Source organism: Babylonia areolata, chromosome 3 (genome assembly GCF_041734735.1).
Source record: "Babylonia areolata isolate BAREFJ2019XMU chromosome 3, ASM4173473v1, whole genome shotgun sequence".
Lineage (NCBI taxonomy): Eukaryota > Metazoa > Mollusca > Gastropoda > Neogastropoda > Buccinidae > Babylonia > Babylonia areolata.
In genome coordinates this window covers 53,325,970-53,352,113 of record NC_134878.1, presented here as the reverse complement: position 1 = coordinate 53,352,113, position 26,144 = coordinate 53,325,970, and the positions used below count along the sequence as shown (strand labels likewise).

The 26,144-nt window shown below is 43.6% G+C and overlaps 1 protein-coding gene across 3 annotated transcripts in view; it reads right to left on the bottom strand.

Annotated features, from left to right (window-relative positions):
• LOC143280100 (serine/threonine-protein kinase ICK-like) overlaps positions 1-26,144 on the bottom strand; it is a 95,465-nt gene that overhangs the window by 65,133 nt on the left and 4,188 nt on the right. For all 3 annotated transcript variants that reach the window (XM_076584640.1, XM_076584642.1, XM_076584643.1), the window contains exons 3-9: positions 25,775-25,854; positions 24,766-24,898; positions 23,135-23,306; positions 22,004-22,171; positions 14,346-14,600; positions 13,322-13,515; positions 12,358-12,473 (exon numbers count right to left, since the gene is read on the bottom strand). In XM_076584640.1, the coding sequence (XP_076440755.1) occupies positions 12,358-12,473; positions 13,322-13,515; positions 14,346-14,600; positions 22,004-22,171; positions 23,135-23,306; positions 24,766-24,898; positions 25,775-25,854 (1,118 nt within the window). The remainder of the gene's footprint in view (positions 1-12,357; positions 12,474-13,321; positions 13,516-14,345; positions 14,601-22,003; positions 22,172-23,134; positions 23,307-24,765; positions 24,899-25,774; positions 25,855-26,144) is intronic.

The window sequence follows — 26,144 nt, the reverse complement described above, 5'->3', positions numbered from 1 at the left end:
AAACAATAACGCGATAACAAATTATTAATCAACTTCACAGAAAAATCACTTATCTTTGCTTTGACGCTTGTAGGCTGTCTTCCACATACATACTGGCCACAGTGGTTTTAACACCTGGCAGTTTCGGCCCCATACACAATTTCAAATACTGCCCACACACACCTCTGTCGTGTTGGGTCCGCCAAACGTTACATAACTACAACGGTCAAACTGCGCGCGCTCCCAGCCGGTGCTGCACCGCCTGTAGGCCCTCTCTGTTCTTCACTAACAATTCAACAACTAAACAGCAATGGGATGACAAGTTTTTAACCCTCTCAATAATTTACTAATAATTCAAACATTAAACAATAACGCGATAACAAATTATTAATCAACTTCACAGAAAAATCACTTATCTTTGCTTTGACGCTTGTAGGCTGTCTTCCACATACATACTGGCCACAGTGGTTTTAACACCTGGCAGTTTCGGACCCATACACAATTTCAAATACTGCCCACACACACCTCTGTCGTGTTGGGTCCGCCAAACGTTACATAACTACAACGGTCAAACTGCGCGCGCTCCCAGCCGGTGCTGCACCGCCTGTAGGCCCTCTCTGTTCTTCACTAACAATTCAACAACTAAACAGCAATGGGATGACAAGTTTTGAGCCCTCTCAATAATTTGCAAATAATTCAAACATTAAAGAATAACGCGATAACAAATTATTAATCAACTTCACAGAAAAATCACTTATCTTTGCTTTGACGCTTGTAGGCTGTCTTCCACATACATACTGGCCACAGTGGTTTTAACACCTGGCAGTTTCGGCCCCATACACAATTTCAAATACTGCCCACACACACCTCTGTCGTGTTGGGTCCGCCAAACGTTACATAACTACAACGGTCAAACTGCGCGCGCTCCCAGCCGGTGCTGCACCGCCTGTAGGCCCTCTCTGTTCTTCACTAACAATTCAACAACTAAACAGCAATGGGATGACAAGTTTTGAGCCCTCTCAATAATTTGCTAATAATTCCAACATTAAACAATAACGCGATAATAAATTATTAATCAACTTCACAGAAAAATCACTTTGCTTTGACGCTTCTAGGCTGTCTTCCACATACATACTGGCCACAGTGGTTTTAACACCTGGCAGTTTCGGCCCCATACACAATTTCAAATACTGCCCACACACACCTCTGTCGTGTTGGGTCCGCCAAACGTTACATAACTACAACGGTCAAACTGCGCGCGCTCCCAGCCGGTGCTGCACCGCCTGTAGGCCCTCTCTGTTCTTCACTAACAATTCAACAACTAAACAGCAATGGGATGACAAGTTTTGAGCCCTCTCAATAATTTGCAAATAATTCAAACATTAAATAATAACGCGATAACAAATTATTAATCAACTTCACAGAAAAATCACTTATCTTTGCTTTGACGCTTGTAGGCTGTCTTCCACATACATACTGGCCACAGTGGTTTTAACACCTGGCAGTTTCGGCCCCATACACAATTTCAAATACTGCCCACACACACCTCTGTCGTGTTGGGTCCACCAAACGTTACATAACTACAACGGTCAAACTGCGCGCGCTCCCAGCCGGTGCTGCACCGCCTGTAGGCCCTCTCTGTTCTTCACTAACAATTCAACAACTAAACAGGAATGGGATGAGAAGTTTAGAGCCCTCTCAATAATTTGCTAATAATTCAAACATTAAATAATAACGCAATAACAAATTATTAATCAACTTCAGAGAAAAATCACTTATCTTTGCTTTGACGCTTGTAGGCTGTCTTCCACATACATACTGGCCACAGTGGTTTTAACACCTGGCAGTTTCGGCCCCATACACAATTTCAAATACTGCCCACACACACCTCTGTCGTGTTGGGTCCGCCAAACGTTACATAACTACAACGGTCAAACTGCGCGCGCTCCCAGCCGGTGCTGCACCGCCTGTAGGCCCTCTCTGTTCTTCACTAACAATTCAACAACTAAACAGCAATGGGATGACAAGTTTTGAGCCCTCTCAATAATTTACTAATAATTCAAACATTAAACAATAACGCGATAACAAATTATTAATCAACTTCACAGAAAAATCACTTATCTTTGCTTTGACGCTTGTAGGCTGTCTTCCACATACATACTGGCCACAGTGGTTTTAACACCTGGCAGATTCGGCCCCATACACAATTTCAAATACTGCCCACACACACCTCTGTCATGTTGGGTCCGCCAAACGTTACATAACTACAACGGTCAAACTGCGCGCGCTCCCAGCCGGTGCTGCACCGCCCGTAGGCCCTCTCTGTTCTTCACTAACAATTCAACAACTAAACAGCAATGGGATGACAAGTTTTGAGCCCTCTCAATAATTTGCTAATAATTCCAACATTAAACAATAACGCGATAATAAATTATTAATCAACTTCACAGAAAAATCACTTTGCTTTGACGCTTCTAGGCTGTCTTCCACATACATACTGGCCACAGTGGTTTTAACACCTGGCAGTTTCGGCCCCATACACAATTTCAAATACTGCCCACACACACCTCTGTCGTGTTGGGTCCGCCAAACGTTACATAACTACAACGGTCAAACTGCGCGCGCTCCCAGCCGGTGCTGCACCGCCTGTAGGCCCTCTCTGTTCTTCACTAACAATTCAACAACTAAACAGCAATGGGATGACAAGTTTTGAGCCCTCTAAATAATTTGCAAATAATTCAAACATTAAATAATAACGTGATAACAAATTATTAATCAACTTCACAGAAAAATCACTTATCTTTGCTTTGACGCTTGTAGGCTGTCTTCCACATACATACTGGCCACAGTGGTTTTAACACCTGGCAGTTTCGGCCCCATACACAATTTCAAATACTGCCCACACACACCTCTGTCGTGTTGGGTCCACCAAACGTTACATAACTACAACGGTCAAACTGCGCGCGCTCCCAGCTGGTGCTGCACCGCCTGTAGGCCCTCTCTGTTCTTCACTAACAATTCAACAACTAAACAGGAATGGGATGAGAAGTTTAGAGCCCTCTCAATAATTTGCTAATAATTCAAACATTAAATAATAACGCGATAACAAATTATTAATCAACTTCAGAGAAAAATCACTTATCTTTGCTTTGACGCTTGTAGGCTGTCTTCCACATACATACTGGCCACAGTGGTTTTAACACCTGGCAGTTTCGGCCCCATACACAATTTCAAATACTGCCCACACACACCTCTGTCGTGTTGGGTCCGCCAAACGTTAGATAACTACAACGGTCAAACTGCGCACGCTCCCAGCCGGTGCTGCACCGCCTGTAGGCCCTCTCTGTTCTTCACTAACAATTCAACAACTAAACAGCAATGGGATGACAAGTTTTGAGCCCTCTCAATAATTTACTAATAATTCAAACATTAAACAATAACGCGATAACAAATTATTAATCAACTTCACAGAAAAATCACTTCTCTTTGCTTTGACGCTTGTAGGCTGTCTTCCACATACATACTGGCCACAGTGGTTTTAATACCTGGCAGTTTCGGCCCCATACACAATTTCAAATACTGCCCACACACACCTCTGTCGTGTTGGGTCCGCCAAACGTTACATAACTACAACGGTCAAACTGCGCGCGCTCCCAGCCGGTGCTGCACCGCCTGTAGGCCCTCTCTGTTCTTCACTAACAATTTAACAACTAAACAGCAATGGGATGACAAGTTTTGAGCCCTCTGAATAATTTGCTAATAATTCCAACATTAAACAATAACGCGATAACAAATTATTAATCAACTTCACAGAAAAATCACTTATCTTTGCTTTGACGCTTGTAGGCTTTCTTCCACATACATACTGGCCACAGTGGTTTTAACACCTGGCAGTTTCGGCCCCATACACAATTTCAAATACTGCCCACACACACCTCTGTCGTGTTGGGTCCGCCAAACGTTACATAACTACAACGGTCAAACTCGCGCGCTCCCAGCCGGTGCTGCACCGCCTGTAGGCCCTCTCTGTTCTTCACTAACAATTCAACAACTAAACAGCAATGGGATGACAAGTTTTGAGCCCTCTCAATAATTTACTAATAATTCAAACATTAAACAATAACGCGATAACAAATTATTAATCAACTTCACAGAAAAATCACTTTGCTTTGACGCTTGTAGGCTGTCTTCCACATACATACTGGCCACAGTGGTTTTAACACCTGGCAGTTTCGGCCCCATACACAATTTCAAATACTGCCCACACACACCTCTGTCGTGTTGGGTCCGCCAAACGTTACATAACTACAACGGTCAAACTGCGCGCGCTCCCAGCCGGTGCTGCACCGCCTGTAGGCCCTCTCTGTTCTTCACTAACAATTCAACAACTAAACAGCAATGGGATGACAAGTTTTGAACCCTCTCAATAATTTACTAATAATTCAAACATTAAACAATAACACGATAACAAATTATTAATCAACTTCACAGAAAAATCACTTATCTTTGCTTTGACGCTTGTAGGCTGTCTTCCACATAATACTGGCCACAGTGGTTTTAACACCTGGCAGTTTCGGCCCCATACACAATTTCAAATACTGCCCACACACACCTCTGTCGTGTTCGGTCCGCCAAACGTTATATAACTACAACGGTCAAACTGCGCGCGCTCCCAGCCGGTGCTGCACCGCCTGTAGGCCCTCTCTGTTCTTCACTAACAATTCAACAACTAAACAGCAATGGGATGACAAGTTTTGAGCCCTCTCAATAATTTGCTAATAATTCCAACATTAAACAATAACGCGATAACAAATTATTAATCAACTTCACAGAAAAATCACTTGTCTTTGCTTTGACGCTTGTAGGCTGTCTTCCACATACATACTGGCCACAGTGGTTTTAACACCTGGCAGTTTCGGCTCCATACACAATTTCAAATACTGCCCACACACACCTCTGTCGTGTTGGGTCCGCCAAACGTTACATAACTACAACGGTCAAACTGCGCGCGCTCCCAGCTGGTGCTGCACCGCCTGTAGGCCCTCTCTGTTCTTCACTAACAATTCAACAACTAAACAGCAATGGGATGACAAGTTTTGTGCCCTCTCAATAATTTTCTAATAATTCCAACATTAAACAATAACGCGATAACAAATTATTAATCAACTTCACAGAAAAATCACTTATCTTTGCTTTGACGCTTGTAGGCTCTCTTCCACATACATACTGGCCACAGTGGTTTTAACACCTGGCAGTTTCGGCCCCATACACAATTTCAAATACTGCCCACACACACCTCTGTTGTGTTGGGTCCGCCAAACGTTACATAACTACAACGGTCAAACTGCGCGCGCTCCCAGCCGGTGATGCACCGCCTGTAGGCCCTCTCTGTTCATCACTAACAATTCAACAACTAAACAGCAATGGGATGACAAGTTTTGAGCCCTCTCAATAATTTACTAATAATTCAAACATTAAACAATAACGCGATAACAAATTATTAATCAACTTCACAGAAAAATCACTTATCTTTGCTTTGACGCTTGTAGGCTGTCTTCCACATACATACTGGCCACAGTGGTTTTAACACCTGGCAGTTTCGGCCCCATACACAATTTCAAATACTGCCCACACACACCTCTGTCGTGTTGGGTCCGCCAAACGTTACATAACTACAACGGTCAAACTGCGCGCGCTCCCAGCCGGTGCTGCACCGCCTGTAGGCCCTCTCTGTTCTTCACTAACAATTCAACAACTAAACAGCAATGGGATGACAAGTTTTGAGCCCTCTCAATAATTTGCTAATGATTCAAACATTAAAGAATAACGCGATAACAAATTATTAATCAACTTCACAGAAAAATCACTTATCTTTGCTTTGACGCTTGTAGGCTGTCTTCCACATACATACTGGCCACAGTGGTTTTAACACCTGGCAGTTTCGGCCCCATACACAATTTCAAATACTGCCCACACACAGCTCTGTCGTGTTGGGTCCGCCAAACGTTACATAACTACAACGGTCAAACTGCGCGCGCTCCCAGCCGGTGCTGCACCGCCTGTAGGCCCTCTCTGTTCTTCACTAACAATTCAACAACTAAACAGCAATGGGATGACAAGTTTTCAGCCCTCTCAATAATTTGCTAATAATTCAAACATTAAACAATAACGCGATAACAAATTATTAATCAACTTCACAGAAAAATCACTTATCTTTGCTTTGACGCTTGTAGGCTGTCTTCCACATACATACTGGCCACAGTGGTTTTAACACCTGGCAGATTCGGCCCCATACACAATTTCAAATACTGCCCACACACACCTCTGTCGTGTTGGGTCCGCCAAACGTTACATAACTACAACGGTCAAACTGCGCGCGCTCCCAGCCTGTGCTGCACCGCCCGTAGGCCCTCTCTGTTCTTCACTAACAATTCAACAACTAAACAGCAATGGGATGACAAGTTTTGAGCCCTCTCAATAATTTTCTAATAATTCCAACATTAAACAATAACGCGATAACAAATTATTAATCAACTTCACAGAAAAATCACTTTGCTTTGACGCTTGTAGGCTGTCTTCCACATACATACTGGCCACAGTGGTTTTAACACCTGGCAGTTTCGGCCCCATACACAATTTCAAATACTGCCCACACACACCTCTGTCGTGTTGGGTCCGCCAAACGTTACATAACTACAACGGTCAAACTGCGCGCGCTCCCAGCCGGTGCTGCACCGCCTGTAGGCCCTCTCTGTTCTTCACTAACAATTCAACAACTAAACAGCAATGGGATGACAAGTTTTGAGCCCTCTCAATAATTTGCAAATAATTCAAACATTAAATAATAACGCGATAACAAATTATTAATCAACTTCAAAGAAAAATCACTTATCTTTGCTTTGACGCTTGTAGGCTGTCTTCCACATACATACTGGCCACAGTGGTTTTAACACCTGGCAGTTTCGGCCCCATACACAATTTCAAATACTGCCCACACACACCTCTGTCGTGTTGGGTCCGCCAAACGTTACATAACTACAACGGTCAAACTGCGCGCGCTCCCAGCCGGTGATGCACCGCCTGTAGGCCCTCTCTGTTCTTCACTAACAATTCAACAACTAAACAGCAATGGGATGACAAGTTTAGAGCCCTCTCAATAATTTGCTAATAATTCAAACATTAAATGATAACGCGATAACAAATTATTAATCAACTTCAGAGAAAAATCACTTATCTTTGCTTTGACGCTTGTAGGCTGTCTTCCACATACATACTGGCCACAGTGGTTTTAACACCTGGCAGTTTCGGACCCATACACAATTTCAAATACTGCCCACACACACCTCTGTCGTGTTGGGTCCGCCAAACGTTAGATAACTACAACGGTCAAACTGCGCGCGCTCCCAGCCGGTGCTGCACCGCCTGTAGGCCCTCTCTGTTCTTCACTAACAATTCAACAACTAAACAGCAATGGGATGACAAGTTTTGAGCCCTCTCAATAATTTGCTAATAATTCAAACATTAAACAATAACGCGATAACAAATTATTAATCAACTTCACAGAAAAATCACTTATCTTTGCATTGACGCTTGTAGGCTGTCTTCCACATACATACTGGCCACAGTGGTTTTAACACCTGGCAGTTTCGGCCCCATACACAATTTCAAATACTGCCCACACACACCTCTGTCGTGTTGGGTCCGTCAAACGTTACATAACTACAACGGTCAAACTGTGCGCGCTCCCAGCCGGTGCTGCACCACCTGTAGGCCCTCTCTGTTCTTCACTAACAATTCAACAAATAAACAGCAATGGGATGACAAGTTTTGAGCCCTCTCAATAATTTGCTAATAATTCAAACATTAAACAATAACGCGATAACAAATTATTAATCAACTTCACAGAAAAATCACTTATCTTTGCTTTGACGCTTGTAGGCTGTCTTCCACATACATACTGGCCACAGTGGTTTTAATACCTGGCAGTTTCGGCCCCATACACAATTTCAAATACTGCCCACACACACCTCTGTCGTGTTGGGTCCGCCAAACGTTACATAACTACAACGGTCAAACTGCGCGCGCTCCCAGCCGGTGCTGCACCGCCTGTAGGCCCTCTCTGTTCTTCACTAACAATTTAACAACTAAACAGCAATGGGATGACAAGTTTTGAGCCCTCTGAATAATTTGCTAATAATTCCAACATTAAACAATAACGCGATAACAAATTATTAATCAACTTCACAGAAAAATCACTTATCTTTGCTTTGACACTTGTAGGCTTTCTTCCACATACATACTGGCCACAGTGGTTTTAACACCTGGCAGTTTCGGCCCCATACACAATTTCAAATACTGCCCACACACAGCTCTGTCGTGTTGGGTCCGCCAAACGTTACATAACTACAACGGTCAAACTGCGCGCGCTCCCAGCCGGTGCTGCACCGCCTGTAGGCCCTCTCTGTTCTTCACTAACAATTCAACAACTAAACAGCAATGGGATGACAAGTTTTCAGCCCTCTCAATAATTTGCTAATAATTCAAACATTAAACAATAACGCGATAACAAATTATTAATCAACTTCACAGAAAAATCACTTTGCTTTGACGCTTGTAGGCTGTCTTCCACATACATACTGGCCACAGTGGTTTTAACACCTGGCAGTTTCGGCCCCATACACAATTTCAAATACTGCCCACACACACCTCTGTCGTGTTGGGTCCGCCAAACGTTACATAACTACAACGGTCAAACTGCGCGCGCTCCCAGCAGGTGCTGCACCGCCTGTAGGCCCTCTCTGTTCTTCACTAACAATTCAACAACTAAACAGCAATGGGATGACAAGTTTTGAGCCCTCTCAATAATTTGCTAATAATTCAAACATTAAACAATAACGCGATAACAAATTATTAATCAACTTCACAGAAAAATCACTTTGCTTTGACGCTTGTAGGCTGTCTTCCACATACATACTGGCCACAGTGGTTTTAACACCTGGCAGTTTCGGCCCCATACACAATTTCAAATACTGCCCACACACACCTCTGTCGTGTTGGGTCCGCCAAACGTTACATAACTACAACGGTCAAACTGCGCGCGCTCCCAGCCGGTGCTGCACCGCCTGTAGGCCCTCTCTGTTCTTCACTAACAATTCAACAACTAAACAGCAATGGGATGACAAGTTTTTAACCCTCTCAATAATTTACTAATAATTCCAACATTAAACAATAACGCGATAACAAATTATTAATCAACTTCACAGAAAAATCACTTATCTTTGCTTTGACGCTTGTAGGCTGTCTTCCACATACATACTGGCCACAGTGGTTTTAACACCTGGCAGTTTCGGCCCCATACACAATTTCAAATACTGCCCACACACACCTCTGTCGTGTTGGGTCCGCCAAACGTTACATAACTACAACGGTCAAACTGCGCGCGCTCCCAGCCGGTGCTGCACCGCCTGTAGGCCCTCTCTGTTCTTCACTAACAATTCAACAACTAAACAGCAATGGGATGACAAGTTTTGAACCCTCTCAATAATTTACTAATAATTCAAACATCAAACAATAACGCGATAACAAATTATTAATCAACTTCACAGAAAAATCACTTATCTTTGCTTTGACGCTTGTAGGCTGTCTTCCACATGCATACTGGCCACAGTGGTTTTAACACCTGGCAGTTTCGGCCCCATACACAATTTCAAATACTGCCCACACACACCTCTGTCGTGTTGGGTCCGCCAAACGTTACATAACTACAACGGTCAAACTGCGCGTGCTCCCAGCCGGTGCTGCACCGCCTGTAGGCCCTCTCTGTTCTTCACTAACAATTCAACAACTAAACAGCAATGGGATGACAAGTTTTGAGCCCTCTCAATAATTTACTAATAATTCAAACATTAAACAATAACGCGATAACAAATTATTAATCAACTTCACAGAAAAATCACTTATCTTTGCTTTGACGCTTGTAGGCTGTCTTCCACATACATACTGGCCACAGTGGTTTTAACACCTGGCAGTTTCGGCCCCATACACAATTTCAAATACTGCCCACACACACCTCTGTCGTGTTGGGTCCGCCAAACGTTACATAACTACAACGGTCAAACTGCGCGCGCTCCCAGCCGGTGCTGCACCGCCTGTAGGCCCTCTCTGTTCTTCACTAACAATTCAACAACTAAACAGCAATGGGATGACAAGTTTTGAGCCATCTCAATAAGTTACTAATAATTCAAACATCAAACAATAACGCGATAACAAATTATTAATCAACTTCACAGAAAAATCACTTATCTTTGCTTTGACGCTTGTACGCTGTCTTCCACATGCATACTGGCCACAGTGGTTTTAACACCTGGCAGTTTCGGCCCCATACACAATTTCAAATACTGCCCACACACACCTCTGTCGTGTTGGGTCCGCCAAACGTTACATAACTACAACGGTCAAACTGCGTGCGCTCCCAGCCGGTGATGCACCGCCTGTAGGCCCTCTCTGTTCTTCACTAACAATTCAACAACTAAACAGCAATGGGATGACAAGTTTTGAGCCCTCTCAATAATTTACTAATAATTCAAACATTAAACAATAACGCGATAACAAATTATTAATCAACTTCACAGAAAAATCACTTATCTTTGCTTTGACGCTTGTAGGCTGTCTTCCACATAATACTGGCCACAGTGGTTTTAACACCTGGCAGTTTCGGCCCCATACACAATTTCAAATACTGCCCACACACACCTCTGTCGTGTTGGGTCCGCCAAACGTTATATAACTACAACGGTCAAACTGCGCGCGCTCCCAGCCGGTGCTGCACCGCCTGTAGGCCCTCTCTGTTCTTCACTAACAATTCAACAACTAAACAGCAATGGGATGACAAGTTTTGAGCCCTCTCAATAATTTGCTAATAATTCCAACATTAAACAATAACGCGATAACAAATTATTAATCAACTTCACAGAAAAATCACTTATCTTTGCTTTGACGCTTGTAGGCTGTCTTCCACATACATACTGGCCACAGTGGTTTTAACACCTGGCAGTTTCGGCCCCATACACAATTTCAAATACTGCCCACACACACCTCTGTCGTGTTGGGTCCGCCAAACGTTACATAACTACAACGGTCAAACTGCGCGCGCTCCCAGCCGGTGCTGCACCGCCTGTAGGCCCTCTCTGTTCTTCACTAACATTTCAACAACTAAACAGCAATGGGATGACAAGTTTTGAGCCCTCTCAATAATTTACTAATAATTCAAACATCAAACAATAACGCGATAACAAATTATTAATCAACTTCACAGAAAAATCACTTATCTTTGCTTTGACGCTTGTAGGCTGTCTTCCACATGCATACTGGCCACAGTGGTTTTAACACCTGGCAGTTTCGGCCCCATACACAATTTCAAATACTGCCCACACACACCTCTGTCGTGTTGGGTCCGCCAAACGTTACATAACTACAACGGTCAAACTGCGCGCGCTCCCAGCCGGTGCTGCACCGCCTGTAGGCCCTCTCTGTTCTTCACTAACAATTCAACAACTAAACAGCAATGGGATGACAAGTTTTGAGCCCTCTCAATAATTTGCTAATAATTCCAACATTAAACAATAACGCGATAACAAATTATTAATCAACTTCACAGAAAAATCACTTATCTTTGCTTTGACGCTTGTAGGCTGTCTTCCACATACATACTGGCCACAGTGGTTTTAACACCTGGCAGTTTCGGCCCCATACACAATTTCAAATACTGCCCACACACACCTCTGTCGTGTTGGGTCCGCCAAACGTTACATAACTACAACGGTCAAACTGCGCGCGCTCCCAGCCGGTGCTGCACCGCCTGTAGGCCCTCTCTGTTCTTCACTAACAATTCAACAACTAAACAGCAATGGGATGACAAGTTTTGAGCCCTCTCAATAATTTACTAATAATTCAAACATTAAACAATAGAAGAAAGAAGTCATGTAATACGATCAGTACCAACAGTTTTCATTGAAGAAAGAAGTCACGTAATACGATCAGTACCAACAGTTTCCATTGAAGAAAGAAGTCATGTAATACAATCAGTACCAACAGTTTTCACTAAAGAAAGAAGTCATGTGACACAATCAGAACCAACAGTTTCCAATGAAGAAAGAAGTAATGTGACAAAATCAGTACCAACAGTTTCCACTGAAGAAAGAAGTCATGTGACACAATCAGCACCAACAGTTTCCACTGAAGAAAGAAGTCATGTGACACAATCAGAACCAACAGTTTCAACTGATGAAAGAAGTCATGTAATACGATCAGTACCAACAATTTCCACTGAAGAAAGAAGTCATGTAATACGATCAGTACCAGTCAACCATGCTGTCTCACCTGGCATGTATCTGGCCTTGCTCACATAGTGCTGTTTGGCTGAGCTGTTGGATGTGCGTTGTCCCGAGTTAATTCTGGCCGCTGGTTTGGAGGCTGGCTTCTTGCTCAACAGGCTCCTGACAATGACACAAAACCGTTCATTTTGTTTGTTTATACATACATATATGTATATATATATACATTAAAACACATACTAGACACTGGCTGAAATTGTCTCATCCGAATGACTAGCGTCCAGACAACCGCTCAAGTTCTAGTGGAGGGGGAGATAATACAGCCGAGTGTGGGACCCCTGGGCTCAGATTCTCTCACTTCCAAGGTGGACGCATCAACACCAGGCCACAACACCACCAATTAGGAACTCTCTAACATCCTCACCTTTCAATAAATGGGAAAACACATGAAGGTAATATTGAGAATATACATTTTCCATGGTCGTTACTACTGAGTGTAAATTCCACTGGAGTCAGTCTGGACACATTCTTGAACACATTCCAACATTCAGGATGCCTTTCATATTACTTTGGAACTGTTCATTTTGTTCTATGTCTTATCACATAAAAAAAAAATCTTAAAGTAATCATCAAAGGATAGAACTCAGAATAAAAACAGTAACAACAAATTTATCTCTGCACTATTACCTTTTCTTAAATAATCAAATTGTTTTTTTCAAATGAACTAATAAAGAAAATAAAAACTGTTTCACCCTGCCCCCCCCCCCCCCAGCCCCCCCCCCCCCCCTCCAAAATGCAAAAAAAGACAATGGAAAAAATCATCACTAGAGCACACAAAGAGAAGCATATGTACATGCACTCAAACACACACACATACAGAGTTGGGAAAAAAAGTAAACTGTTTCCCATGTGAACAGCACACACAGAGAGATCCTTCAGAAAGAAGGCTCAAGTGCTGTTTTCAAACCCACAGAACTGCAGTGCCCACCCTACCTTATCTGCCACCTCACCCCAAGAAATCGTCGTCCTCATCATTTTCTTTGTTGTTTGCCCGTGCGCCAATGGCCGGCATTTTCTTGGTGTTCTTGCTGGGACTCCCAAAGTCAAAATCGTTCCAGTCATCCCAGGTGTCAGACAGACCACCCCCTCCACCCCAGCGCTTTCGACCACTCTGCTTCTTTGTGACTGTCATGGCAAATGTGTCCTGTCAAGAGAAGGCAGAGTTATGTTCACTTCAGCCTAACACAGTCTTTTTTAAAGACAGCCAAACTTCATGCTGAGTAGACAAAGGAGAGGCATGAAATAGAACTGCACAGCATAAGTGTTTGTGGCTGCATGAGCTGAAGAAGAAGTCTAAAAAGGTTTTAACTTATTAACCTTTTAAACTTTATCCACAGCTCATTAAACCAAAAAACAGAAATGTGGTTAAGTTCCACTTGTAGACTGTCCTTTATCTATTAATTTAATTCATAAAATTATCAACAGTAATACATTAATATACTGAATATGTAAGTCTGCTAAAATGTCCTTCCTTCTTCAAAAACAACAACAACAAAAGAAACCAAAGCATAACAAATAACAGTGAACGTAACAGTGAATGATTTTTTTTCTTCTTTTGTCTGCGTGTGGCAGAGTGAGAAACCAATCTCCATAACTGATTTTGAGCACTGAGACAATATAAACAACCTAAGGCAATGGTTATTTTGAAATTTCTCTGTTTTTAATGGCATTCATGGACATGGATGCAAATCCAAATATTTATAAGATCATAAAAGAAGGGATATAACACCATTAAACTGGACATTAGCTGCCCTAGAGTGGACTGCAAATTGGAAATTGCAGTATGATGCATACAATACAAACTTTCTTAACCAAACCATTCTGGTGTTAAGCTACATGGCTCACACTACAACCACATATAATATATAAAATTAAATAAGTATATATGAATATATATATGTGTGTGTGTGTGTGTGTGTGTGTGTGTGTGTGTGTGTGTGTGTAAGCCACAAACATCCCAACACAGAAACCTACAGATTCATTCTGCCGAGGGCCCTGATTAGATATGGCAGGCAGGATGTGGCTGGGAGAGTCCTGCAATATGGATGGTTCCTTGAAGCGAATGGGGGCAGGGCGGGACTCTGGAAATGTCTTTGGCTGTGGCTCCTGCCGCGCCTCTTTCTTGACCAGGGCGGTGGCCGGGGAGGGGTTGGTGACCGTCTCTGCTGGTCGGGACATGGACCCCATTCCAAGGTTGTTGCCCACTTGGAAGAAGGAGTACCGCAAACACTGTTGCAACACATACACAACAGCTTTTGGTTTATATGGGCCAAACAATAAAACTACACAGATTCAAAAATATTGTCCAATGGAAGAAGGAATACTACTGCAAACACTATTGCAACTTTTGGTTTATATGGATCAAACAATAAAACTACACAGACTCAAAAACACTTTGTCCAATGGAAGAAGGAATACTACTGCAAACACTGTTGCAACACACACAACACCTTTTTCTTTATATGGGTCAAACAAATAAAACTACACAGATTCAAAAACACTTTGTCCAATGGAAGAAGGAGTACTGCAAACACTGTTGCAACACACACAACAGTTTTTGGTTTATATGGGTCAAACAATAATACTACACAGATTCAAAAACACTTTGTCCAATGGAAGAAGGAATACCACAAACACTATGCAACACACAACAGCTTTTGGTTTTTATGGGTCAAACAATAATACTGCACAGATTCAAAAACACTTAATCCAATGGAAGAAGGAGTACAACTGCAAACACTGGGGCAAGACAGCAGCTTTGGGTTTTCATGGTCAAACAATAACAACAGATAGATTCAAAAGGAAATTTTCTATCTAAAATTACGTTTAAATAACATACTTACCGTGACCCAACTAGTGCAGACTCCGGCAGGGGTCTGACATTCCTGCCTGTGCAAACTACTATCCGCCTATGCGGAGAAAATGAAACTACGGCCGATAACCTCCTGGAAGTAGGTAACCTCCCCTTTGTCCCGCTGGCTAACGCCCTCTTTTGACGGCAATATGCCATCACCAGCGCAGCGAGCAGGGAGAACAGGAAGCGGGGAGGACGGGAGGGTCTTAAATTTGGGTCACGGTAAGTATGTTATTTAAACATAATTTTAGATAGAAAATTTCCTTTTAATTACACATACTTAACCGTGACCCAACTAGTGCAGAATAGCGCGACAAGGTGGAGGGCTCGCCTGTTCTACCGTCTGTTTGCTGTGATGGCCTGGTATCTGGTAGAAGTCGATGAGCCATCATCCCTAAAGCGACAGATGTCCCTCAAGTAGAATTTGACGAAGTAGAGTGTACTGTGCCACCTAAGGATATCGGTGCGGGCAAAGAAGACTGAAGTCCGCAGTCGTATTGTGGGGGAGGTCTGTGGACCACAGCTGTGCTGATAAACGTAGGGCAAAGAAAATCGGGTCGGTGGGTTGAATCCACACTTTACTGAGAGCCCTTCGAATCAAAGAAAGGGAAGGAAACATGTACCCTTATAGGGTTGTCTCATTTGAGCGCGGTTGAGCGTCAATGCAAGGAGATGCACATGTGGTTTGATCTGATGATTCCACATCGGATGTGGGCCGATAGTGGAAGTGATTTTTGGTTTTGAGGGAAACTGTGGCATGAGACAGAGGTAGGTTGCCATGTTGGGCTTGCCTTAGGCATGACAGCCAGATCTGTAGAGCTCCTCCATGCGAGCTGACAGGCAATGGGTGCTCCCCCCACCACTTTTTTGTCATTGCCAAAAAATGACAGCACTGGTATGTTGCCTATGCACAGAATGGCAGACATTTGGCAACAAAAGACTTGATGTCCCTGGTGCCTCTGGGACAGGGTTGTGTAATTGCCCAGGTAGGTATCATCACGAAGGGGCTTACGGAAGGCTTAGTGGCTTCTCTACCTGAGTGTGGCATGTTGGAGCCACCTGCAGATAGTTGTCGGTGGTCAATGGCTGGGTTGGATCAGGCTGTGGAAGTGCGTTTCATGCGCCCACATGTCACTCAGTCTCATTCTGTGGTGGAATACCAAATGGAAGAGGGTTTCCATGGGGAAAATTTTTTGCTGAAGGTTCTGTAGTGAGAAAGGGGACCAGATCCATGACAGGCCTCTGGCTGTGTATGGTGCGCACTGAGTCTGGGATGGAGCTGGGCGGGGGCAGGGAGGTAAGTGGCTCAAGATGTGTTGTACTGGCTATTTACATCAAAGCAGTGATCTGACATACGTTTCCAATATGGCCAACTGCAAAGTGAGAGCTGTATTATCAGTGGTTTCTGAATTGCAAAGGGAAGTCATTTGCAGCTTAGCCTTTCATGAATGACTGTGTCTCTCAGACTGGAAGTCAAATTGCACTGGGACTTAGTGCTGTAGCCTTGGGCCTAACTAGCCATTGGGATCCGTCCTAAGGCCCTCTTGATCGAGGGACCGGGGATGCAACTTAGACAAAACACTCTCTACTGGAAATTGTATAATCGAATTCCAGCCCAAATAGTTGGGACAGCAGTTGCCTCCTCTGCTGTTCCGATGGTGACTGTCGTACATGACTGATTATCATATATTGTTCCTAGGAGGGCACCAATCAGCATGGGTAAATCAGGAAACAGTTGCTGTGTGCTTGAGGGATGAAGGTGTCCACCATGCAGGTTATATTGCAATGTAAGGGAGCCGGAAAGAGTTGACGGGGTCTTGTGGTGCAACCATGTGTCTGAAAGGCATGGTGCTTGCTTCTGAAGTGACAACCAAGTCATCCTCTGACAGGCCCTTGACTGAAGGCTGGGGCTCCATGATGGGATAGCCTGCCTAGGCTAGAAACCCCCCGGAAGTGTCTCATTGGAAAGACAGAGCTTGAGAAGGAGTGGCCATCTGTAACCACAGCAGTGGTTGTGTGTTGAGGCTGAAAGGATCGGGCAGGGAAGACCAAGTGCAGAAAGTGCTTTCAAACGCCAACTGTTTGAGACGTTGATGCTGGATCTCTGTTCAAGCAAGGTGATGGGGCGAACTGATGTGCTTGAATGCGGCATCTGCCGTGCTGGTATGAGTCGGCAGTAAGGTACACCCCTGTGGCTAATGGACGGTTCGTTGTGCTCTGTGAGACACATCCGTCCTCGTCAGTAAGCCTTTCTCCCAAATGTAGAGGAAAACAATTATGACCCAGGCCTTCTGCTACTAGAGAGGAGTGGAAGAGATGGGCTTAGGGTGATTGTCTTCTGCTCAGTGGGCAGTTTTGGGTCCGCAAAAATTTTGGGAATCAAAGATTGACACCCCTTCATGGGAAGGCTGGCTAGGATGTAGGGCCCGTGTGGAGCTGTTGTCACAACCACAGTGGTGCAAACAAAAGGTTGTTGTTGGCAAGGGGGGGAAGAAGGGATGCCTTACAAACTGGCGAGGAATGAAGGGCATGTGTGTCCGGAGTGGCACTTCTAAGTTGGACTGCCTCATCCCTCCTTGTGCCAAGTTAGGGCGTCTCCAGCCCTGTGGTTGATTGTTGTAGGCAAATGAGTTGGGTTGCCTTGTCCCTCCTTGCGCCAAGCGAGGGCATTCTTAGCCCTGTGGGTGGGAAGGGGGTGTGTGGGTCCCTAAGGACTAGCCACTACTAAAATGTGAAGGAGCATACATTCAGGCGTGAATGAGGCAGTTTTGTCTGTGAGTGCAGTCGTCCTCCGAAAGCGAGGTAGGGATGAATTTAAGAAAATGAATACATACATGTGCAAAGGGAATATAAACTTCCATCAACTCAAGTATTGATGTCAGAAATATGCCAATGACAAGGGATCGAAACACAAGAAATAAGCGGCTGTATAAGCATACGTGTAGCGTGCACAGATATAGCCAAGTAAATGGGTAAGTGTGCATAATCAGTAATGGAAAGGGCTCTGTGTATGCACCTAAATATGAGATGTACATACACATATGAATAAAGTGCAAGTACGTAGGCGCAGAGAGTTCAGGGCATTGTGGACAGAAGGCCGCAAATGCAAGTGTGCCTATATTGCTATGTAGGGAATCTCAATGAATAGATGTGAATGAATAGAGATAGAAATATAATTGTACATGTTAATAAGAAAGTTGTCTGAACCTATCCCATAAGCGCACACGCATGTGTATTCTGAGGGATAAGTATACATCTATAAGTGAATAAATGTAGCAAGATATCTCATAGACATATATGTGTATATGTGTGTGCATATATATACGTATATACATACACACACACATATACATACACACACACACACATATATACATACATATATATATACATATATATGGGGGTTTTTTGGGTTTTTTTTTGTTTTTTTATGTATATATATATATACATACATACATACATACATCTATATATACATCTATATAGCTATATATATATATATTTCGTGATTGTTGATTGTGATAAAAATCAAAAGGACAGAAGGGGAAATATTGTGATTTATTTCCTGTTATTGTGTATCACAAGAAGAGAATGGTTACAGGACTGGTTGCCTGCAGAGGGCAGTGTGCGTGTGTGGGGGATGAGGAACCCCAAAGTTCAGTCACCAATAGCCTGAGAAACAGCAAGAAAGGTGTAGTTGCTGTGCAAAGATGTGTAAAGTCCATGAATGGGCATGCGGACCCAATGAGAATTCGAAGAAATATCGTAGGTGGACAGCACGGGGGGCAGGAGTGACGTGCTGTGTCGGTTAGAAATGCGGAGTTGTCTCCCTTGGCGCCGATATTCGGTGAAAAGGATGGTGTCTTTAGAGCACATATCCCCCGGTGTGACGTTTCCTCGCTGTAGAGGGAGGAGCGTCATGCTGCGTGCGAGAGTCCGTGGTTCTATGCCACCTTAACCGATAATAATAATGTCCCTTAGTGCCGTGGGCATCCCGAACCGAATCGGTCGCCATCGGACGCGAAACGGTGGGGACATGTGGCATAATGGCGCCGTAACCAGACATGATCGGCCCGAGCACTGTCGAGTGGCAGAATCGAGTTATCAAGAGGCACTCCGACGTGGAATTGCCGATATTAGTCTGGGTAACAGTGGAGATATGCAGTGGGGCAGAAAAAACTGTCACTGCCGAAGTTCAATGGGCTGTGCACGCATCTGCTCTGTGCGCAAGGAGTGGAGCAGGCGCTAGGTGTGGCACCAGTGCATAATTGCCGCAGCAAGTTCCCAATGGGTTGCTGGTTGTTTGGTTGAGCAGCTTGCTGAGACGCCATTAGTGGATGGGAAACAGCAGCAACCGGCGGTGTGGCAAATGGGGTCATCACCGCAAAGCTTGAAGGGACTGAGCACGCACCTGCACTGTTGGCGAGGAGCCATGCCGGTAAAGGGAAGTAACTGCGGCGGCCACCGGCAAGGGTGCTGAAGCAGGAGTTGTCTCCCTTGGATCGGAAAATCGGACAAGGGGAGGGTGAACACACACGGGCAAGCGTGTCCCCTAGTGGTCCACCTTCCTCCCTACCCCTGGGGAGGGCATCCCTAAGCGCCTCGGTCGCCATAGGATCCGAGACGGAAGAGGCATGCCGCGTGGGGGGCATGTGAGCCAATGTCATGGCCGCCGCCACGGACGCATCGCACGTAGGGCCCAGTCTAGCGTGCGGATCCAAAGCCAGTGTATGGTGTTGTTTTCCAAAGGGATTATGGCACATTCCCAGTATGTGTAATTAAAGGGGTTATGGCACATTCCATTGTTGACATGGGAAAAGTGATAGAGGAGATCAACTCGGGTGTCCTACCGACTGGCAGGGCCGAGAAACGCGGATCGCGTCGACTTCGTTCGCGAATTGAAAAGGAAAGCATCAATGGCACCACTGACCTGAGTATGGGGTAACGTACCCCTAGAAGTCGCCGGAGAGGGTGCAGGAGGTGGTGGAGGTCTGGAGTCGACCGGAGGAAGCGAAGAAAGTGGGGGAGGCGTCGGGTTGGCGTTGTTGAGAGGGCCAGAAATAGAGGGCCCAGAGTGTCCGCGAATCGATATCGATCGCGCCTTAATTTTAGCCAGATATCCCAATCGAACCATATAATTATGTGACCTGGTTCGAGACAAAATTTGACAAAAAACAAGAACGCCAGAGAATCGACAGACAGACAGAAAATACGAAAAAAACTTAGCCGTATGGAGAGCACAGGACAGGAGTCATAATGGCTGCCGGAAAAAGAGGGCATTAGCCAGCGGGACAAAGGGGAGGTTACCTACTTCCGGGAGGTTATCGGCCGTAGTTTCATTTTCTCCGCATAGGCGGATAGTAGTTTGCACAGGCAGGAATGTCAGACCCCTGCCGGAGTCTGCACTAGTTGGGTCACGGTTAAGTATGTGTAATTAAAAACATGTTGCCCAGCTCGAAGAACAAAAACCACAAACATTGTGCAACATAACAGCTTTTGTTTTTTTATGGTCCAAATAATAATACCAGACAGAATTTAAAATATGCTCTCATACTTTCAATGTTATTGATATTGCTGCTGTCAGGGAGTTTTGACAGTTAACCCTTTGGTCGCTTCAGTCACCACTCAGCGACTTCCAGTGAGACCAGAACAGTCGCTGCATGGCGACTTGTAGGGAGAACTCTGCTGGAGCCGATCGGCGACTTGAGCATGAGAGCTAACAAACTTGCACTACTCTTCAATAAATAACACCAGACTTAGCCAGCACTTCCTGCCACATGTACCAGAAACATCCTTCTCATTGTTGAACCAACTCCCGTGCAGTTTGAAGCGATTTTCAGAGGATTTTTTAAACTTAATTTGAACGATGGCGAGTTCTTCAACCAGTTCAGACTGAAACCAGCAGTCTTGATTTGGACCACAATATACGGGACAACAAACTGCAAGTCTAAATGAAAGTCAGTTGATGGATAATGATTTTGCTGCTGACAGTGACAGTGGAGAAGAGTTTGTGCCACATCAAGTGAACTGACAAGTGACACTGACAGCTCTGCTGCATAGCCAGTTTCCAGCTGTACTGTCCAGCTGACTTAGCCAGCTAGCAGCTGTCAGCAGCTTAAATATAGCTGGCAATACAAGGGTTAAAAAACAACAACAAAAAACAATGCCACATCAAACATGATAAAGCTTTCTGTCAATAAAATTTGAAACTTGGGTGGCGGCTCATATCACAAGAAATATTTTTCTCCTGATAAACAGATTATGACAACTTTCCACTTCATTTGCCTAAAAGATGTATCCAATGCAGAAAAAAGAGTACTTCTGTACTCCTTACCTGAGCTGCTTTGGGTCATGTGTGTGGTTTCCAAACCATGATAAACAGATGATTATGACATCTTTCCACTTCAGTCACTTAAACAAAAAATCATATCTTTTGCAGAAAAAAAGAATCCTTCCGTATTTCTTCCCTGAGCAGTTGTGGGTCATTTCTTTGGTTTCCAAGCCATGATAAACAGGTGATTATGATATATTTCCACTTCAGTCACTTTTAAAAAAAAATTCTTCGTAGAAAAAAGAATCCTTCTGCATTTCTTACCTGAGCAGCTGTGGGCCATTGTGTAGGATCCAAGCCATGATAAACAGATGATTGTGACATTTTTCCACTTCAGTCACTTCACAAAAATCATATCTTTTGCAGATAAAAGAAAAAGATATCCTCTGCAGAAAAAAGAAATGATATCCTTTGTAGAAAAAAAAAGAGTCTTTCTGTATTCCTTACCTGAGCTGCTGTGGGTCGTTTGTGAGGGTTCCAAGCCATCATGTCCCTCATGACCTGGATGCCTTCGCTGCTTGCATTGGGGATGAGGCTCCGGAGGTTGGTGGCCACGCACTGTGGCCAGCGGAAGTTCATGGCTGCTGCCAGTCTAAACCCCTCCTCCCAGTCCTCCTGTTCAGCAGTCAGGGCATAGCGTTTCACGGTTAGCTGCTTGCATTGTAAGACCAAAAGACCAACACCACCTCTAGAAATGTGTGTGTGTGGAGGGGAGTCGGGGGGGGGGGGTGTTGGGGGCTGGGGGTGTGGTTGTGTGTGTATTTGTGTGGGAGTCGAACAGAACAGAACAGAACAGAACAGAATACAATACAATACAATACAATACAAAGTGTGTGTGTGTGTGTATTTTGTGTGTGTAGTGTGTGTGGGGGGGAGTAGAGGGGAACAGGGTGTGAGTGTCTGTGGGTGTGTGCAAACATTCACTTTCTTTTTTCCGTCACAAAAAATGGTTGTTTTATTCATGCTTATGTTTACAGTGGGAAATTATTTACAGTCCGAATTTTAATACTCATTTCCAATGGTCTCATGCATTGCTTTCCATATAATGACAGTTTGTAAATGCTATTTGGACTGTCACAGATGCCAGTCACCTAAAGTAAATAATTCACTGTTAACAATGTCATTCAATAAACACAGCATCAGCATCAAAAGTGGCATGCGGATCAAAAGTTTAAAAAATAATCTTTCATGGACTCATCAAATCAAATGATGTTGAAATTTTCAGAAAAAACAAATTTGCTGCACCTCTTAATTTTATCTCTCCAACAGCGTCTATTGCAACTATTTAGGCCAATATGATGGAGGCAGTCTTTGCTGAATATGAATCATTTAATGGTGGTAGACTAAAAATATTCTTGTTTCTGTGGAAAATTGTGTAGCTTCAACATCATTACTCTTTAGAAAAACACTGTTCTTGCAATCTTAGTTTGAACAATGTGTGGCATATCTGAAAAGATTTTTTTTGTTTTTTTACCCAAACAAATGGTTCACAAAAGTTGGTGCGTTTTCAGGTTTGAATTGCTCCTTCAACATGCAATATACTGAACACATTTTGAACCATCACAATGGTTACAACACCTTTTTTGGTGTGCCTAGAACTGAGCAAATCTTAAAAATCTCGTCAATCTCTGAGCTGCCAGGGAAGAGGGGTCGGAGGGTGTAGAGTTCAGCCATGATACAGCCAACAGCCCACATGTCAATGGGAGAGCTGTAGTTGGTGGAACGTAGCAACACTTCTGGGGCACGGTACCTGTATCACAAAAATAGTAGACCAATGTCAAACTTGTACATACATCACTTCAGACATAACAGCAAGCATAATTCAATGACTTGACAACATAGATCCACTGTAACATTCTTGTATCATACATAGCAAACCAGCGTCAGACCTGTATCACAAAAATAGCAGACCAATGTCAGACTTGTACATACATCACTTCAAACATAACAACAAGCACAATTCAATGACTTGACAACATAGATCCACTGTAACATTCTTGTATCATACATAGCAGACCAGCGTCAGACCTGTATCACATAAATAGCAGACCAATGTCGGACTTGTACGTACATCACTTCAAACATAACAACAAGCACAATTCAATGACTCGACAACAAAGATCCACTGTAACATTCTTGTATCATACATAGCAGACCAGCGTCAGACCTGTATCACATAAATAGCAGACCAATGTCGGACTTGTACGCACATCACTTCAAACATAACAACAAGCACAATTCAATGACTCGACAACAAAGATCCACTGTAACATTCTTGTATCATACATAGCAGACCAGCGTCAGACCTGTATCACATAAATAGCAGACCAATGTCAGACTTGTACGTACATCACTTCAAACATAACAACAAGCACAATTCAATGACTTGACAACATAGATCCACTGTAACATTCTTGTAACTGGATGTCCAAAATGTCTGGAGAAAAAACAACAACCTAGAAACACAGTGCAATCTTTTTTTCTTTTTTTTTTTCTTTTTCTTTTTTCAACAAATGACCTGCTTTATGAACAGGACACCAAGCCCTTGCTGATGGGCACAATGGCTGTGGAAAAAAGTGCTAGACTTCCAATCCAAGGTTCTCAGGTTTGATACCAGTATCAGCCCCTATTGGGTTAAAAGTGGAGTTATTCCAATCTCCCAGGTCAGCTTTTAGCAGACTTCCTGGCGCCTTAATGCCCTTTGTGCACATACACATGCAGAAAATCAGATGCCCATGTTTACCCCTTAACTGCTGAGCCTTGGAGAAAAGAGACAAGCACAGCATGTATTCTAAGCACAACGCAATCATCACTTTTTGTGTACTTTAGTCTTGGTTTTGCTCAACAACAGTAATGCAATCCTAAGAGGAAGAAAGAAGTGCAAATAAATAATGGTGTCGGCATCCTGACCAATCTGTTTCATATGACAGCCCTTAACTGAAGAGCATACCGATCAGCAGCAGTCAAAAGGTTGGTGTTGTCAGTGTTTGGTGGGTTATCAAAATACAAACATACCAAGTGTATGTTTCCCTGAAAACAGAGTATGGCTACCTTAACGGCTGGGAATAAACAGTCATGCACATAAAAGCCCACTCTTTCAGACCACTCGTAAATGAGTTGACATGGGAGACGCCGTCAACAAATAAAGAAAGACAAGCAACACATGCTCAATAAAGACTCTGCCAAGACATCATAACAGATGTGCTTACCATCTTGTGGAGACGTAGTCTGTGTATGGAGGCCGGGACCGTGTTTCTCGCGCCAACCCAAAGTCAGCCAGTTTGACCAGGTCTGTGCCGTTACACAGGAGATTCTCTGGCTTCAGATCTCTGTGAAAAAACCCTGGGAACCCACACACCACAACTACATCATCACCAGTGCTTCAGAGCTATGTGAAAGAAACCTGGTATACCACACACATTCCTGCTCCATTATCAGCAGTGCTTCAGAGCTATGTGAAAGAACCCTGGTATACCACACACATTCCTGCTCCATTATCAGCAGTGCTTCAGAGCTATGTGAAAGAAACCTGGTATACCACACACACCACAGCTACATTATCACCAGTGCTTCAGATCTCTGTGAAAGAACCCTGGTATAAACTATACATGCCACAGCTACATTATCACCAGTGCTTCACAGCTCTGTGAAAAAACCCTGGTATAAACTACACACACCACAGGGACATTATCACCAGTGCTTCAGAATTCTGTGGAAGAACATTGTAAACTACACAGGGAAACACACCCCACCAATGTTACCACCAACTATCTTATATTTCAGGACGATCCAAACATGAGCGGAATAGAGTTTTAAAAAACCTGTGCTGTAGCTAATAATAATTTTCTCTCGTCATATTACTTTACAATTTTCACAATGTTAAAGATAGTTAAGCAATGTTCATCAATTCTACACAAAACCATTTGTGTGCCCCTGTCTGTATCATGAGCAAAGCTGCTGCACCTGTCAACTATGAAAATATAGTCATCTGTAGATTTTCAAATGGAAAAACATGCCTTAACTTTCAAGAATTCTGTCAAAATAATACATTTCTGCAACATCAATACAACAGCAACAGCACTGACCATGAACTTCTCTCTGTTTCAACAGACTCGTGCCAGATTGTGTACAGCGCAATTCCAGTGGTAAATCAATCAGTGTCAAAATGAAGTGAGCTGCTGTCAAAAGCAACCTGTCTGCACCCCACTCCCAACTCACCATGTTTGTGCATGAAAGACAGCCCCTGCAGAACCTGATACATGATATTCCGTATCACTGACTCTGGTATCAATTTGTCCCTGAAACACACAAACAGATAAACTGAATCGTTAAAAAGAAAATACTACAAAAGAATATATATATATATATATATATATATATATATATATATATATATATATATATATATATATATGCATGTGTTCCTGCACACACACACACACACACACACACCACACACTTTTACTCATGTAGGTAAACACAATCGTTTCCATATATCCTTGTCTCTCACTCCCTGGCAAACAAAACACACCAATATACACATGTTTCTCTTCCCTGTCTCCCAAACACCTTTGCTCCTCCCCCCACT